Raw genomic sequence first — 17250 nt, 5'->3', positions numbered from 1 at the left:
TGTTCTAAGTTTAAAAGCTAGGGAAAGACAGCAAAGAAAAATATCAATAGGTGCAAGCAGATAAAAACATTTATCTTCTGAGGGTAAAATTTAACAGGCAGAATAAACATCAAAACCAATCAGGGATAAAAAAATTGTGATACACACACACACACACACACACACACACACACACACTGGAATACTACTCAGTCATAAAAAAAGAATGAAATAAATGCCATTTGCAGCAACATGGATGGACCTAGAGATTGTTATTCTAAGTAAAGTTAAATCAGAAAGAAAAATAAAAATATCATATGTTATCATTTATACGTGGAATCTAAAAAAATGATACAAATGAACTTATTTATGAAACAGAAACAGACTCACAGACATAGAAAACAAACTCATAGTTATAAGGGGGAAGCAGGTGGGAAGGGATAAATTGGGAATTTGGGATTGCAGATACACACTACTATATAAAATAAACAACCAGACCCTACGGTACAGCACAGGGTACTATATTTAATATCTTGTAATAACCTATAATGAAAAAGAATATACATATATAACTGAATCACTATGCTGTACACCAGAAACTAACACAACATTGTAAACTGACTATACTTCAATAAATTAAAAATATATATACCTCTTAAATGAAAAAAAAATATGACATCGCTCAGGGTTAATATCATTAAAATAAAATGTATACAAGATTTTGAGCACTAAACCTTCTAAATCCTAAGTGGAAAGAGCTGCCTTGCACAAGCTATCTGCACTTATCTATTCTCCCTTTTGGACTGGAAGACACGCCAATATGGCTTTTGTCCACTTCATGCAAATCACTCTTCCCAAGGTCACCAATGACTCCCACGTTGCCAAGGGTGGTGGTCTTCCTCTCCGCGCACCTGGCACCCTCTCTGTTCCTCCACCCACCAGCTCCTCCTCTCAGCCCTCTGCAGGTCCAATCACAGAGCCCAGGAAATGTGCTGGCCTTTTGAAACCCAAGTCCAAATAATGTTCTCCAAACCCTTACACGTGTGACTAGGATATTCAGAGCTGTGCTGCAGAATCATGCAGCCTCCAGTGTAGACAGGAAAAAAAAAAATCAGCTGCTTTGAGATTTACCATAAGGTGAGGTTAATACTTAATAATTATTCATCATCTAAGCAAGCGCCACAGAAACACCTCAGGGGTTTGTTAACATGCAGTTCTCTGAGTCCAACCTGAATCTCCTGGAGAAGCAACTTTGGAGGAGAGCCCAGGAATCTGCATTTTGATTCGATCTCCGGGATACCTTTAGAGAACCACCTCTGGAGGAAACAGCCCCAGAGGGGCTCTAGGTCAAGCACAAATGACTCCTCACCATTCTCCAGGGACATGATCTCAACCTCCTCCAACCCCCGTTTACACCTTCTGGTAAAGCTGGTGCCCTCCCTGAATGCGAGTGTCACTGAATCCTAACAAGGAGTTGCCAGTTTGTGGGGAGCACACCATTAGGCCCCCCTGCATGCACCCTGAGCACAATCCCCAGCAGGTGACCGAGCTCAGTCCCCAGGGACGCAGGAAGCCAGGAGGGAGGGACAGAAAGCACAGCCCTCCTCCAGCAAACCTCACCTAAGAGGCCTGCAGGCAAGACGGTCAGATGTTAGATGGCTCCACAATTTTACCTTATCAAATATCTTGATATTTTAAAATTATCTTCTGCTTATAAAACTAATATGCATTGGTGGGAATTATAGCAAATTTGCTCATCTGTGTTTAATTAAATGCCACCATCCTACAGAAAAATGAAAGTGCAAAAAATCAACTTGCAGCTGTAAACAGCCAGAACCGCCAGGCTGGTGGGGATGTGCTAACCCCACTGGAATCTGATCAAAGCTGATTTATTGAGGAAAAAACAGGCAGTGTATCAAGCAGGCTTACATCATCTTCACAGCACACAGATCGGGGAGGAAAACTCTGGCCTCTGTTGAGCATATCCTCTAAAGGATAAACTTTCCACCTTCCTAGGAAGCAGAATCATTGTAAATCAGGTTTGCAAATATGTGCAAAATACTTAAAACTCAATAGGTCCTTTGTCACTCAGGTAGGAGCGCGGCAGTGAGATCCACCTTCTCCATGGGGATGGGGTAAGTCACCGCCTGCCACAGAAGCCGCCGAACTCAGTACTCGGGAAGCAGATCACGGACTTTCGCATCTGCTTCGTGTTACTTTGAAAGCACCCTGCTCATCTGCTGGGTTCTCAGGCTTCCCAGTGACCTCGTGTTTAATGCCGGCTACTTCTGAAATCTCTTTCAGACCCTTCCTTCTATGAAACACAAACAGAGTTTAAGTTTAGAATCTTTTATAGTCAGTAATATTTAGCATTACTTCCAGAGAGGCAACCACGGAACCACGTGGGAAAGAAGTCATTTCAGCAGTTCAGTTCTCGGCAAATACTGACCCTATTATCTTTCCAGTTCTTTCCAGAATATTCCCTCTTCTTCCTTCTCCCCTTCTACTGCTATTGTCAAAATATGCTCATATACAATATTACATATTAATAATATAGTGGTATATTATACAATTGCTTTAGTTTTTAATAATATAACATATTGCTGTATTATTAACATTAATAATATATTAATTATAATGTGTTTTATATATAAATGTTAATAATATATTATTGGTAACACATATTAATAGTACAAGAATATTATATAATTACTATAACATATAAATGATAGCAATATGTAATATATAGCATTATGCATTATAATATATAATTATCACGATATTAATGACATTACAATATATGAATAATAATATGTAATGTGATAATAAGTGTTTAATAAGTGCTTTAAAAGCATTAACTCTAATTTAACCCCCATGATTCTATGAGGCAGGTGCACTATTTACCCAATCTTACAGCTGAGGCAACTGATAAGAAATGGAGCCAAGCATCAAACCTAGACCATCTGGCCCCAAGACACTCATAAAAATGAGCAAAAGATATAAAAGTTAAAGGGAAAAAGAACAGGATGGAGGGGATCATAATTAGAAACAAATCTGGAGTAAGGCAGTTTTTCAGTCCTTCTCCACATGTGGAAGCAACTAGAATCCAGAACAGAGAAACTGTTTACCCCGTGGTCCAGTATCTGTGACCGAACCTCATACAAAACCTTGGGGGGCAAGAGCTGGACATCAGCTAGAAGTGGACACCAGAATGGAACCGGGCTTCCTCCCCTGGAGGACAGGGGGTCACTGTCAGTGCAGTGACAAACTCCAGCCATTTCTAGCTGCAGTGGCAGGAGAGCTGGACCTGGGAGCCATCAGGCCAGCAGAGCACATTGCATGCTCCACCTAGAATAACCAGCAAGGTGTGACACCCACAGGAGGACCCTGGGGACCGCCAGGCTTTCTCCAGAAAGAAGTAATGCTGGCTGAGCACAGGGCTGTGAGAGGGACGAGGTAGGGTGGACGAGCTAGGGGGTGGGGGAGACCCTGGGCCATGCTGTGTCCAAAACATGTGTTTGGGAGCATGTGACCTGTGCCCTGGATTTCAGGTGCTGTGTCTTTATGGTCTCTTATTCCCACACCCACATTCCCAACACCTTGTGAGTATGTGGAAGGCTTTGATAAATGTTTGATGAATGAATGAATGAATGAACAAATGAGTCAGAGACATGTTCCTTGTTGCAAAAGGGTACAGTGGAGCCATTCACAGAGCTAAAGGCAGGTGAGCATACTCAACTTAGAAATGACTAGAGCTGCTGCCTGGACATCACCTGATCAGAGCTGGCTCCCGCCCACCTTAGCAGCTAGACCAGCACTGGGCCAAGTGACCGCTAACATTAACGATTTGCTGCGGTGCAGAATAGTGTACAATTAGAAGGCATCTCCCCAAATGCAATTCTACCCTGAGCCTCCCAGTGCGATCTTCCCTTTCTCTTCTTTCAGTATCTTAAGTTCTTTATTGCTCCTTACACAATAGGATAGGTAATACCATGCCATTTAAAGAATAAGAAGCAAACATTCTTGCACGTACCTGTCAGCCCACAACCAGCAATACCAAGACCTCAGAAGCCTCCTGAGCCCCCACGAAAGCTCTCCCCTCTCCCACAAAGCAATTCCTATTCTGAATTATATACATATTGTGCCTTTGTTCTTCTTTTTGCCTCATATGTGTGTGTCGCTGAACAACATATGTTCTTTTGTTGTGCTTCCTTTTGATCTTTATATGCAGAATCATACTCTGTTTATTCTTCTGTGACTTTTTTTTTCACTCAACCTTGAGAATCATCCACATTGATGCACAGACACAGGTAGACGCTGGTAGTTTATTTTTCACTGCTGTATAGTTCTCCATTGAGGGACTAGACCATAATTAATTTAGACATTCTCAGTGGGCATATGGGTTTCTCTAGTTTTTTGCTTGTGCATATTTCCTGGTGCCCATTTGCAGTAGGGATGGAGCTACTGGAGCCCAGGGTGGGCCCATCATTCAGTAGGCAATGCCAAATGGGTACCAAAGCACAACTGGCATTGTACCAACTTAACAGTCCCATCAGTGTGTAGGAGAGGACCTTCTGTGCCACATCCAAACCTCCATGCTAGGTACTGCCATTATCTCTATTATTATCATTTCCCTTATCCCCTAATCACCTCTCAAAGCAACCAGCCAGCCTGCCCCACATATGTACTCATCCCCTCTGATGTGGTCATGATATGTTTCAGATGTGTACATACCCATGAAATGTACACAATGCTGTGTGAGAAGTAATTTCCTAACAGCATGCATTTCCTGTATGTAAATAGTACTGTGCCAGACAGCTCATTCTGGTGTTTCTGGTTGTTCACTTGTTTTTTTTTAACTCAAGTATAGTTGATTTACAGTGTTGTGTTAGTTTCTGGTGTACAGCATAGTGATTCGGTTATATATATATATATATATATATATATATATATATATATATATTCCTTTTTCATGTTCGTCTTCATTGTAAGTTATTACAAGTTACTGAATATAGTTCCCTGTGCTGTACATACACAGTAGGACCTGGTTGCTTCTCTGTTTTGTATATAGTAGTTTGTATCTGCTCATCCCAAACTCCTGAGCACCTTCTGTTTTAGATTTTCTTTCACTCAGTTCAATATTTTTTAAGACATGCTGACAGCGCTCCGTATGTATTAGAGACAGGACAATACTGCATCTTTGAGATGGATCTGTTACTCTCATTTTACAGACCACAAGCACTCACCAGAGCTAAGCACTCAGCAGGGGCTGGGTGTATTACCTATAATAACTCACTGAATCCTCATGCTGACCCCAGGAAGCAGGCGCTTTCAATTCAGACAAGAGGAAACCCAGGCAGAGAGACAGAGGACCTGGTACAAGATCCCCGAGTTAGTAAATGATAGAGCAGAATTCAAATCGAGTCCTCGGACGTCAGCACCCTCGCTCTTATCCACAGCATGAACCTAGCTAAGAGCAAGCGGCTCAGAGATTTGGGAACTAGCCTCCCTAAGCCACACAGCTGGTGATCCACGGGGTGGAACTAAAATTCAGACTGTTCCCCTCTCAGTCCTCGCCTGGGCAGTTCCGACACATGTAGCTGGTGAACTGGCAAAGGGAACTACTACAAAATGTGCTCATCGGGCAAAATGCACAAGATGTCACAACTCTTTAAGGCTGGAAACTTGACTCATCTGCTCACCCTCTTCATCTGGACAATGTGAGACCATGAAGCTATCAAAGTGGACCTCTTACGAGGAAATGCAATGACGCAAGTTGAGAATGAGAATTCATGACCAAAATCCTTGTCAAATCCTAATAAAACGGATTTGCTAGTCTTTTTTCCCTTCTCAGGAGACGAGTCTGGGTCCACCTCTGGTGGTGAAAGGCACTACCCTCAGCGGAGCAGAGGCACGGTCACATGCCCTGAGCAGCTAAGAGCACAGTCGTGGGACACTTACCATAATTTCTACTATAAGAAAGTGCTTGGAAGGGCCAGCAAAGACAGACAAGTCAAAATGTGCTTAATGACTTACTATTACCACCAACAGAGAATAAGCTAAAAAATGTTTTTAAGGTTCTATTCATTTTCTTTGTAAATCAATTGCCACAACTGCTATATTATTTAAATCAAAAATATCATTGTATTTCATATTTACCATCCTTCCTTTTTAAAGCTCTACCTATAAAAGTCACTTGTTCTAGCAGAAAAGAACTATGGGAAATTATGCAGAATACACTTTTTAAATACAAAAGGAACATATCTTTCGTCCAGATCGGTCTATGGACAAATGTCAGGGATGCTAAACTCTTTATGGTGATCTCCCTGCACACCTGCGATGGGGAGCCACTTCTGTGGCGAATTCAAATCCTTTCCAGATGAGAAAAACATTTCTGTAGCAACGAGCCAAAGACAAACTCTTCCATTATCTACATTAACATGTCAAGTGGGACCAGTCCTGTGTCATTTGTAAGAACTTCCTCTCCCAGAAGTAAAAGCTGCATTCCTCAGCCCAGAACCAGAAACCTCTCAGCACAGAAAATCTACTGAAGAAATTCCCCAAATCGGGGCTTTTAAGGGAATGGTGAAAGGCAATCTATTTTTGCTGACTTCCTTGTCAAGGACACCAGTTCCATACATGGGAAAAAAACGAAGTCCAGGAAGAATTATGCAAATTCAAGTAGGTGGGGCTTGATAGATGTACAAAGGAAACAAATGTCTTTACTAGAATTCTCTCTACCTCTAAGTCAACATCAGCTATTGGCACCTGCAACTCTAAACTGGCAGTTCATCTCCAAGAGACACAGAAGCAATCTGAGTCTAGATTTGTTTTGAAGAAACTCTCAGGGTCACACTTCTCAAAATTATCCTTCGCTTCTATTTCTGTCAACTGATATGAGGACAATCAGATAAATCAGATTTGAAAACATAGCTCACTCCTGAGATCAAATACAGGACATTTGCACTAAACACATTTTCGGGACTACGTTTCTCAGCTTTGCCTGGCTGTTTGCACTTAATGAATTAACTTTTAAAAATCTTTGATAATTTCTTGCTGACTTGATCTTATCCTTCTGGTTGGTTAGGAACAAAATTCCAGTCAAAGCGGATTTCAGTTGTCGCCACTCAGACTCTGAGGAACAGAAGATACTTCTTGTATCACCTTCCCTCCCCGACAGCTTTTATTTACATCCTGCTGCTTCAAGGTCAACAAAGACTAAAAGGAGAACGCCCCTTCCCCCCATCTGTGTGCCCACAGACACACTTACAAACGTGTCCCAGATAGTTCTGAAGAACCCTTATCACAGCCACAGGACGTCCCACTTGCATTTTTGTAGACATGACTACCAAGCCCCAATAAACCATCACACAGAAATCAAACGATGGTGTCCCCAGAGGCTCGCCTCTCTCTGTCCCTGGATGAAATTCAGAACCCTCCACGGCCCTGGGACTCCCTGTATTTCTGACACTGCAGGAGCTCCCATGAATTTTAAAGGATGCATTAAACTCATTACATCTAATGCCATTTTCAAAGCAATTAAATATATATGAATATGAGCTGCATGTGGTACATAACACTTACCAAATATACTGCTTTTAAAATGTGTGAGTGTGAGTGTGTGTGTGAGTGTGTGTGTGTGTGTGTGTGTGTGTGATTTCGGAGGGCATTTTATGTTCTAGTCCCCCCGCAAAAAGGTAAACTTCTCAATACCATAAACTTTCCTCTCCTTTAATAAGCCACTTCTCATTTTCAATAAATGTTTTAGGTAAAGCATATAAATTAGGGAAACCTCCCAGGCCATGTGGGGAAATGAATTAATACAGGGAAAGTCAAACACTGGCAGTGGAGTGAGTCAGCTGGACCAGCGTGGACGGCGGAGCCAATCAGGACAGGTGCAGACAGCCTGTCTGGATTACGCAGCCCAAGCCCCAACTTCTTTTGCAACTTTTATTTGGGTCAAGTATCCGAAAACCATCACTTCATTTCCTCCTGGTGGCTGTGACCACATGGACGTATAGTACTGAGGGGCTTCCCTGCGGGCAGGAGCTCCTTGGCAGGAGCCCCACTTCCCCATTCTCTCACATCCAGAGCGCCCCGCCCGCTGGGAAGGGCTGTCACTGAGCAGGTGTGAAGCGACAAGGCGCTGAAGTGTCGGCATGCCCCGATAAATTGATGGCGGAGCGTCAGAAACCCCAGCGCTCACCCTCCCGTCTCTTCCTAGGTCACCCAGGGAGCATGAAGGAGATGGAATTAGGACAGAAGTTGGAGACTTTGGATGTGGTTTTAGATGTAAACTTGGGGGTCAGTGATCTTTTGTCTGCAAAGACCCAGAGAGTCAATACTGTCAGCTTTGAGCCATGTGGTCTCTGTTGAGACGACTCAACTTGCCAGGACAGTGTGAAGGCAGCCCTAGACAGTATGTGATGAGACTGGGCGATGAAATCTAAATTTTGTATCATTTGCATGCCTTAGGAAACATTAGTCTTCCTTTGATTTTTTTTTCAATCAATGAAAAATATGAAGACCATCTTCTTAGCTCCAGGACTGTATAAAAACAGAACTGTACTGGCCCGCGGCTGTGGTTGGCTGAGCCCTGCATTCACCAAGAGCGAGGCAGGCATCTATGGAAACCAGTGCAGGGGGAAGCCAGGGGTAGCTTCCTGGCTGAGATGGAACCTACCTTGATATGAGCTGCTGGGTCCGGGACAGTCTGAATCATGTCCCTCAGGAGGCCAACTGAGTCAGCATCCGCTCAGAACCTGAGTCAGCTGGGAGACACAAAGGGGCAAGACAAACAGTAATAAACAACCACGTTTCTGTTTTGTTTTCCATTAGAACTGAACACAGCACACCCATGGTAAAATAATCCCGGGTTCCACATTTAAATGTTTGTCTTTAGATATGCATAGTAAATGAAGTGACTAGGAAACCCACTTCTCCCCTGTTGGGACTATCACTTACTTTTAGTCCCCCAAACCCTAATATGACAGGCCCCCCAAAATCCAAGTCAAATACAGTTCACACACATCATTTTACATGGGCAGCATCTTTGAGTGATTGTTTAAAGGAAGAAACGAGACCCCCAAAATGAAACATTTTCTATTATATTGAGAGAATTGGACTTTTGAAGTTTCTGTCGAAGCTAATGCCTTCTACACATCTTTCAGCTTCATAATTAAGCTCTTAATAAAAAGCACAACTACTGTACACTGAGTGCTTAAGTGGCAGCCCCTGGGCTGAGGACACCATACGCATTTCTCATTTGACCCTGACTGCCACTCTGAGCGTTCTCATTCTCACTGTCCAGCTGGGGACATGGACACCCAGGGAGGTCACTCATTCGTCCAGGATCCCCTGGTTAATAAGCAACAGAGACAGGATTCAAGTCAGACTGGCCTGACTCTAAGAAATTTTGGCTTGACATAATTAACAGGTTTTACCCAGTATTTTGAAGATATTTTAATTCATTTAAATTTAAACGTGCCCATACTCTAGGGATAAATACTTCATCCAATATATTCCTTAATTCAGATTCTAAACCAGTGTGTTCTGGTTCTTGTCTGTCTGCCCCACCCCATCTCCACCTCCCACCCCCACCCCCACCCTGCACTATCCCCACCAGGGCTGACCCCTGTCAGCTGCCTCAGCTGAGCTCCGGTTAGGTTTGATCAATGTGACACCATCTGGAGATCAGCGAGTGAGAGGAGAGGACAGGGCTATTTCTTCCCTACACCTTCCCTCCACCCATGGGAGGCTCCCTCCATGTTTGGCCACAATCTGGATTCCCTGGTGACCTCTCCCATCCTCGGGACCCACCCCCAGGGCTCCAGGCTCCAGTGACCACTCCCCAACCAGTCTTTGGTTCTCTGTAGATCTTAGCCATCAGTTGTTGTTTTCTGGCACTGAAAATACCTCTTCTAATTTATATTTTTAAGGTACCATCACTTTTTCTCAATTAACTATTATTTTTTTGGTGTTTTCTGTTTCTTCTTCGTAAATCTAGCCCATGCCTCTTAGCAGGAGTAAACCGCAAGATAAAAATAAACATCTTCACTACAAGACTGCAGAGCAGACACAAAGGCTGACCCTCAGGTTTGTTACCGAACACCTGCTCCCAGGGATATGCTCGAGCACTCGCAGGTGTCCCAAGTACCTCTGTGTTCTGGGCTTTTCCACCCTCTTACGGTACAAACCCATCCACTTCCAAAGTAGACAGGCTTCTCAGGGGAGGCCTTCAGCTCCAGGTTTGCATGCTGGGGGCCTATCCCCAGAACAGCCCCATGGGGTCCGCCCAAGATCAGGGGAGCTTGGCTGGCCCAGACAATGGCAAACCTGGGACCTTAGACATTACTATAGTGAAATTTCTCAATTTTGGAAAGTGTGCAATTTTTCCCCCTAAGTCTAAAGCAAGTCCTTTGCGGGGATAATAGTCGTTAAAAATGCAAAAGGAATGAAACACTGTCTTGAAACTGCATTGAGTAGCTGTTGGAGGTAACCCGGCTTCTGGCGCACTGGTGAGAGGAGAGGCTGAGAGGAGGGGGCCTGGCCAAAGGTCTCCGGGAACCGGCTCCTCTGGTGGGGGGTGGAATCCTTCAACTCCCCCAAGACGGCCTCCCCAGGAGAGCAGCAGTCACCTCAGGAAAACACCACTCTGCTCCTAGGGTCACCAGGCTCCATCCTTGAGCCTTCCTGACAAAAAAGAAGCCCCCCCCACACCACTGCAGGACCCCACGCTCAGGAACAGACACTCTTCCCGTAGGCTTCAGCATCTCTCTGGGACAGCTCACCCTGCACAAGGCCCCCCTGCACACACGTGCCACGGCCCGTCCCCCGCACTCAAGCTCGTCCCCTCCCCTCAGACCCCAAGCCAACTTAATGGCAGCCCCTATCCTGAGAACGCCACAGAAGCCTCAGCCCAGGCCTTGAAAGAACCAGAAGCTTGCCCTCCCTGCCTCTGGGAACCCAGTCCCCTGTCCCAGCACAGCCACACGGCAGAGGCCCGTGCTGGGTGCCCGGCGGACACCAGCACCATGTGCCAGGCCTCCAAGGGAGCCATCCTGGACGTTCCAGAGGGGCTGTCTCTCCAATGACCACAGCCCCTGCCGATCTCAAAAGAAGCAGAACCGTCCAGCTGAGTCCGCTCAGCCCAAAGGGTTACAAGGAACAAATCAGTTGTTCTGTTAGGTTACTCGGCTGGGGACAGCTCATTCCACACACAGATAATCGAAATTCCGTGTGTTCCAGATACACAGAGAAGACAGAGACCAAGCAGCTGATGTTTTACTGTCACACTGTGGTAGATTAAGTGATGGTCCAAGGTCTCCACTCCTCCCTGCGTCCACGCTTTTTGCCACGTGACTGTGGTTCCTCTCACTAAAGAGGCAGAGTCCACTGCCCCAGACCTCATTCGGGGGCTGTCCACGGGACTCGCTGCATCCCACAGATCTCAGCAGAAGGACAGTGTGTCGGTTCCCAGCCGAAGCTTCCAGAGGCATCAAGTGCTTCCACTTGCAGCTTTCCACCCCCATGGGAACACGCCCAGGCTCACGTGCTGAGGATGAGAGGCACGCGGAGCAAAGCCCAGTCACCCAGTCTCCCCAGCCAGGACCACTCTAGATGGTCCATCTGAGGGACCAACAGATTCCAGGCATGGGAGGGAGACAGCAAAACCTAAAACTGTCCAGGCAAGGTCAACCTGAGACCGACCCACTGGCTCAAGAGCTAACAAATGTTTCTTGTTTTAGGGGAAATTTTTTCTGTCTTTTTTTTAATTGAAGTATAGTTGATTTACAATGTTGCATCAGTTTCTGATGTACAGCATAGTGACTCAGTTATACATATATATATGTATATTTTTATATTCTTTTTCATTATCTGTTACTACACATCATTGAATATAGTTCCTTGTGCTAAACAGGAGGGGACCTTGCTGTTCAAATGCTACTTGTTTTAAACTGCTGGGATTTGAGATATATTGTTACACAGCATTTCTGTGACAGTAAATCACTGATATACATTCCATGCTCTTAATAACCAGGTTACCAAGGTGCCCCTTGAAACTTTCCCAGCTAGAGAGATGAAAGGAGACTCCACCAGGGCTTTCAAAGGAAACCAACTTCATCCCAACCCATAAACAAACCATTTCCATCCATCTAAGAGACATGATCTCAAACCCCGTTCCCGCCCTCAGAATGAGTTTGGAAAAACTGAAGAGTAACTGAGAAACTTCTACCAGAGGACTCTGGGATTCTCAGAGCCCTTCCCAGGGGCAGCTGACTTCTCACTTCACATGGTGGGACCCTGCCAGCCTGCTGGGGATTCCAAATGCAATGAAATGGGCTCGACATTCAGGATATCCAAGGCCACAGAAACATCACAGAAGTTACCAAGGCCATTCAGTCTGTAACAAAGCAAGACATAAACTTAATAACGACTGTTTATGTCTCACATCTTTTATGGGGAAGTTTGGGATATTTTCAATGCCTAAAGATGAAACTGCAGGGAAGCGCATGTATAGATTCCAGATGCAACACTGTCCCACCCCTCAAGGGATGGAGATGGGGAAACAGTTCACACAGACACCGAGAGCTCAGTTCTGGGAGCAGGCAGCCAGTGGCAGTGCCAAACGAGGGGTGAGGGGAATACTTAGACCAGGGAGAGAGCGGACTCACACGGAAAGCCAAGGAGGTGCCGCCAAGGAGTTTTGAAGATCAAGAGGCATGTGGGTTGGCAGGAAGGCAGGGAAGCAGGAACAAAAGTTCCTCCCAGCTCCCCCATCTCAGGGAGTCAGAGCATGTGACCCTAACCCACCGCCACCACCAGGATCACTGTCAACCCAAGGGATTCATCAGCCATTCAATGTGAATGGTGCTGTGAATCTCCAAACCAGACCCCCTAAAAAGCAACGCACCTAAATCTCAGGAGGATGGAAGCTCTACCATCCTTCCTGTGCCTCCTCCCTCCACAAATGCCCTCGACCGTCTCTGAGGGCATCTGGTGCCTGCTCTTTTTTGTCATTTGAGAGGTATTTTGTGGACTTTTGAAGAGCACTTCTAACTTACTTTTATGTTTCTAATGGTCATTTCTCAAATATTCAGTCGTTGATGAATGAATGACATGATGCTTTTATGTCACTGTGGGAGCTTTTTGCTTTCTATCTTACCTGCCCTTGAACCCTCGTAGAACTTGAATCCACGCTGTCTAAAAACCCTTTTCTTTCATATATATTTCTTGTGATAAATTCGTTTGGGAATGTATGCGTTTATGACTTTGCATTTCATGATCCAGTATTCCTTTATTATCGGGTAGTTTGAAAAATAAAATGCTCCCATCTTCATTCTTACTTTTTAAAAGCCCAATGGTTTACTAAACAGACACAAATACTTGATTTGGGATGCTTTAGCTATAATTGCACCAAGTGTGGACTGGTGCACAGGGCCAAGAGGAAAACAGTCCAAGAGGACTGTAATTAGGGAAGCAATGCTGCAAAATGGTCAAGAGTCGCCCTGAATATCTGCAGGGCTGGGGCCAGAACAGACATGGACACGCCCTTCCCCTCTTCTCTTCCCAACCCAGTTCTGTCCCCTTGGCGAGGCACTCCCCACCTTCTCCCAGTCATGCGGACACCCAGTCTACATGGCCATGTTCTGTTAAACAGCAACCTTGCTGGCCATCCTTCAGGCCTAGGGAAACACACACAGGACCTGCCCAAGGAGATGGGCTCCAGGAAAGAGGCACATGAAGACCCGGAAGATGATCAGGCCCGTCCAGGCAGGAGTTCTGGGCTCCCAGGCACCTCAGGGTCGGCGTGGGAGGGGAGGCGGCCAGGGGGCACTCCAAGAAGGCACAGCAGCTTCCCAGCAGAGGGGCAGAGTTGGATGGGGGTGGGGGCCAGACTGGGTTTTCCTCTTTTCCTCCTCGGAAACCTAGAAAAGGTCATGCTATCCTCCATGGCCTTTAGCACCACATCTGTGAAATGGGGATAACGTTACTGTGGCATAAAAATCATATGTGGTCTTTGTTGCCAGTTCCCCGTGCAGAGCTCTTAAAACCCATGGAACTTCCTGAGTGATGAGGGTGACAGAAGCAGGTTTTGTTCTAACGGAGTGGCTCTTGGCGGACCCCCAGACAGCTTCAGCATGGACTCAGAAAGACCAAGCCTTGCCTGGAGCCTGGAACTTTCAGCCCCACCCCCTCCTTTGGGAGCTGGAGACTGAATTCATAATCGGTCTTGCATACATGATGAAATCCTCATAAAACCCCTAAAGGACAGGATTCAGAGAGCTTCCAAGTTGGTGAACACACCCACGTGCTGAGAGGGTGGTGCCCCCCAACTCCACAGAGACGGACGCTCCTGTGCTCAGGACCCTTCTACACCTCACCTTGTGAACTCCCATCTGTCTGTTCACCCATACCCTTTATGATAAATTGTAAGGACAGCATTTGCCTGAGTTCTGTGACTCCTTCTAGCCAATTACTGAATCCTGAAGGGGGTACTGGGGGAACCCTCAACTTTGTAGCCAAGTTGGACAGGAGTGTGGGTAACCTAGGGACCCGATACTTTCCATTGGCGTCTGGAGTAGGGGGCTGGGGTGGGGCAATCTTGTGGGATGGAGTCTTCAGCCTGCGGGGTCTGACGCGAACTCTGAATTGAATCAAATTGTAGGGTGCTCAGTTGGTGCTGGAGAGCTGGAAGACTGGTTGATGGTGTTGGAAGAGACACCACCTATTTGCCGTCAGGACGGGAAATCACCCTCAGTTACCACTTCCAAATTGATGTTTAGCGATTCACACAGGTGTGAACACAAGATCTGGCCAATAGCTCTTCCAACTGCTTAGGGCCCAAATAGAACCACTCTCTGGCTAACCTCCCCCGCCTACTCCATAAGGCCTTCGTGAAGATTAAACTGAATGTTGCCTCAGAAGCCTCTACCAGAGCAAGGCACTTGAAAACACTTATTAAGTGGTAAGCATTATGGACAGGAAAGCAACGTTTTTGATACTGCATAAAATCTTGCGATTTTGAGAAAAATAATTCTCAAGAAATAAACTGTTAATTTTTCCCTCTGCTCTTAATTTTCAAAACTGAATTTTTAACTTGAAGCTAACCGGTCATTAAGTGAAGACACTCCAGGCACGGTGGCTCTGTGTAAGCTCATCACAGTGGATCTGTTCACGGCTTGGGCTCATCATTAGGCACACTGGTTCTAGAAGAGTGGGTGTGAGGCGTGTCGGTCCGTCACCAGCAAAGCCTACCCTAAGGACTGCACAGGTCTGATTCCTCCCCAGGCAGCAGTCTCCCACATGGAGTGGGAGGAAGGGAGAGGCAAGGGAGACCCCCACCCCCCAGGACTCACGATTTAAGGAGGTGCTCCCTCCCGGGCTCCTGCAGGTGCACAATCAGCATATGAGAAGGAGAACCTCCTTAAATGTGGTGCCCCGCTTGGCTTACCCTAGTCCCAGCCCTGGTGCCTGCCCGCCCCACAAGTAAGCCAGACAGACCAGCAGGAGGCGGAGGTACAAGGAATCAAATGTACCTTTACATTTGTCTAAAAATAAGAGACTGAACTTCTGCAGTAGGACACAGCTTATCTTCTCCAACGAATACAAGTCGCTGGTGCATGGGCTGATCTACATCAATCACATGACCCTTCGTGTGTTAGAGTCTAAACTCCCCGTAGCTCAGAATGTGACTGTATTAGGAGACCACGTCTTCACAGAGGTGATCAGGGCAGGCCCTAATCCAATATGACGGGTGTCCCCATTTTTTTTTTTTTATAAAAAGGAACATTGTGACACGGAGACATAGGTAGAGGGAAGACCAAGTGAAGACCCAGGGGGAAGATGACCGTCCACAAGCCAAGGAGTGAGATCCGGGGCAGATTCCCCCTCATGCCCTCGGAAGGAGCCAGCCCCGCCCCAGCCCTGACCTCAGACATCCAGACTCCGGAGCTGGGAGAGAATAGATCTCTGTTGTCTAAGCCCAGTCTGGGGTACTTTGTTACAGCAGCCCTGCAAACTAATACACCTTTATTTTCCGTATTTTATGTGATGAAGATTCCAGGCCCTGACGGGGCGTGGCCTCAGGGACCACATTTGACTCCACAGTGTCTACTCACCTCTCCTGGCTTATTTTCAGCGGAGGAGAGACTCAAGTTCTGTGGCCACATGAGTGTTATGTGGGCCCCATTATCATCTCTTCCCACCCCTAGAATGCTTTTTTGAGGGAAGTCTGACAGTCTTGCAGAACTGTGGGGCATGTTTTGTAGACAAAATGCTGATATCCCCTACCTGTATTTATTTACTTTTTTTGCATTCATTATGCAGAGACTCACTCCCTGTGTGTGCCTCTCGAAATGAGGTTTTGACTGAAGTCAAATAAAATGACTATAACGTAACTACAAGCCAAATCTTGTAACAGGACAGAAAAATATAATCATCATAAAAGCACAGATCTGTAGACACCGTCCTTGGCCCTTTGATTCTTTTGGAAGGAGCAGAAGAAAGTAGAAGGCGGTGGAAAAAGGAGTCATGATGGCTATAGTACTTAGAAAGCAGTGATTTTGAAATTCTATAGTGTTGAGGGCAGGAACTGGTAATACTGGGCAAGAGGCAACTTATTTGGGGCAGAGGGTGCTGGGCAGAGGGTGCTGGGCAGAGAATCAATGGAACCAATACAATCCCTCAAAGTACATCAAAGGTTCCAAGAAAAAGTCTTTGGAGGTTTGGGACCACAAATATCAAATATTAAAGATACAAGATACTCACATATTTATATTAAAAAAAATTCTGGACTAGGAGGGTGGGATTATCTGGGTTTTTTGCTTTACCTTTAATTGCCCTTGGCTTCCCCATCTTTTTTCTTTGTGAGTCATTTGTCTTGTTTTTTTTTTTTTTTTTGGTCAACACGGCTTTTCTTGGGTCTTCAAAGATCTTGAAATAACCTGAAAGAGAATTTAAATATATTAAACCTTGGTTTTTTCCAAATATTTAAACCAAGGATCAACTGTACATTTAGCAGCAAAACCTATCCCTTAAACATTATTTTTAAATAGCTTAAAAGGGGAATGAACTTAAAATCGGAATGAACTTAAAATCCTTCCCTTTAAAAAAAAAAAGTGAGGGGGTGGGAGTCGTGGCAACATTTCTCTAAGGGAAGTGCAGCATTATGAAGCAAAAAGTAGGAATGAGATGAAGGCCAAGCCTGAACAAACGTACTGAAGCCCACATCTAATTTTGCAAAGAAAATATTTTGAAAATGTTTTCCTT

General features: G+C 45.4%; 1 protein-coding gene across 5 annotated transcripts in view; it reads right to left on the bottom strand.

Annotated features, from left to right (window-relative positions):
- Nucleotides 1–16911, bottom strand: part of ERG (ETS transcription factor ERG) — a 175821-nt gene extending 158910 nt beyond the window's left edge. Inside the window, exons 1-2 of one of the 5 annotated variants that reach the window (XM_074354539.1) lie at nt 16812–16911; nt 8663–8750 (exon numbers count right to left, since the gene is read on the bottom strand). In XM_074354539.1, the coding sequence (XP_074210640.1) occupies nt 8663–8701 (39 nt within the window). In that variant the 5' untranslated portion in view covers nt 8702–8750; nt 16812–16911. The remainder of the gene's footprint in view (nt 1–8662; nt 8751–16811) is intronic. The other 4 variants (XM_074354473.1, XM_074354507.1, XM_045506830.2 and 1 more) reach the window with 4 other exon arrangements.
- Between the last annotated feature and the right edge of the window lie 339 nt (nt 16912–17250).

This window comes from Camelus bactrianus, chromosome 1, assembly GCF_048773025.1.
Source record: "Camelus bactrianus isolate YW-2024 breed Bactrian camel chromosome 1, ASM4877302v1, whole genome shotgun sequence".
Classification (NCBI taxonomy): Eukaryota; Metazoa; Chordata; class Mammalia; order Artiodactyla; family Camelidae; genus Camelus; species Camelus bactrianus.
Note: the sequence above shows the minus strand (reverse complement) of the source record. Positions and strands in the feature narration are given on the sequence as shown.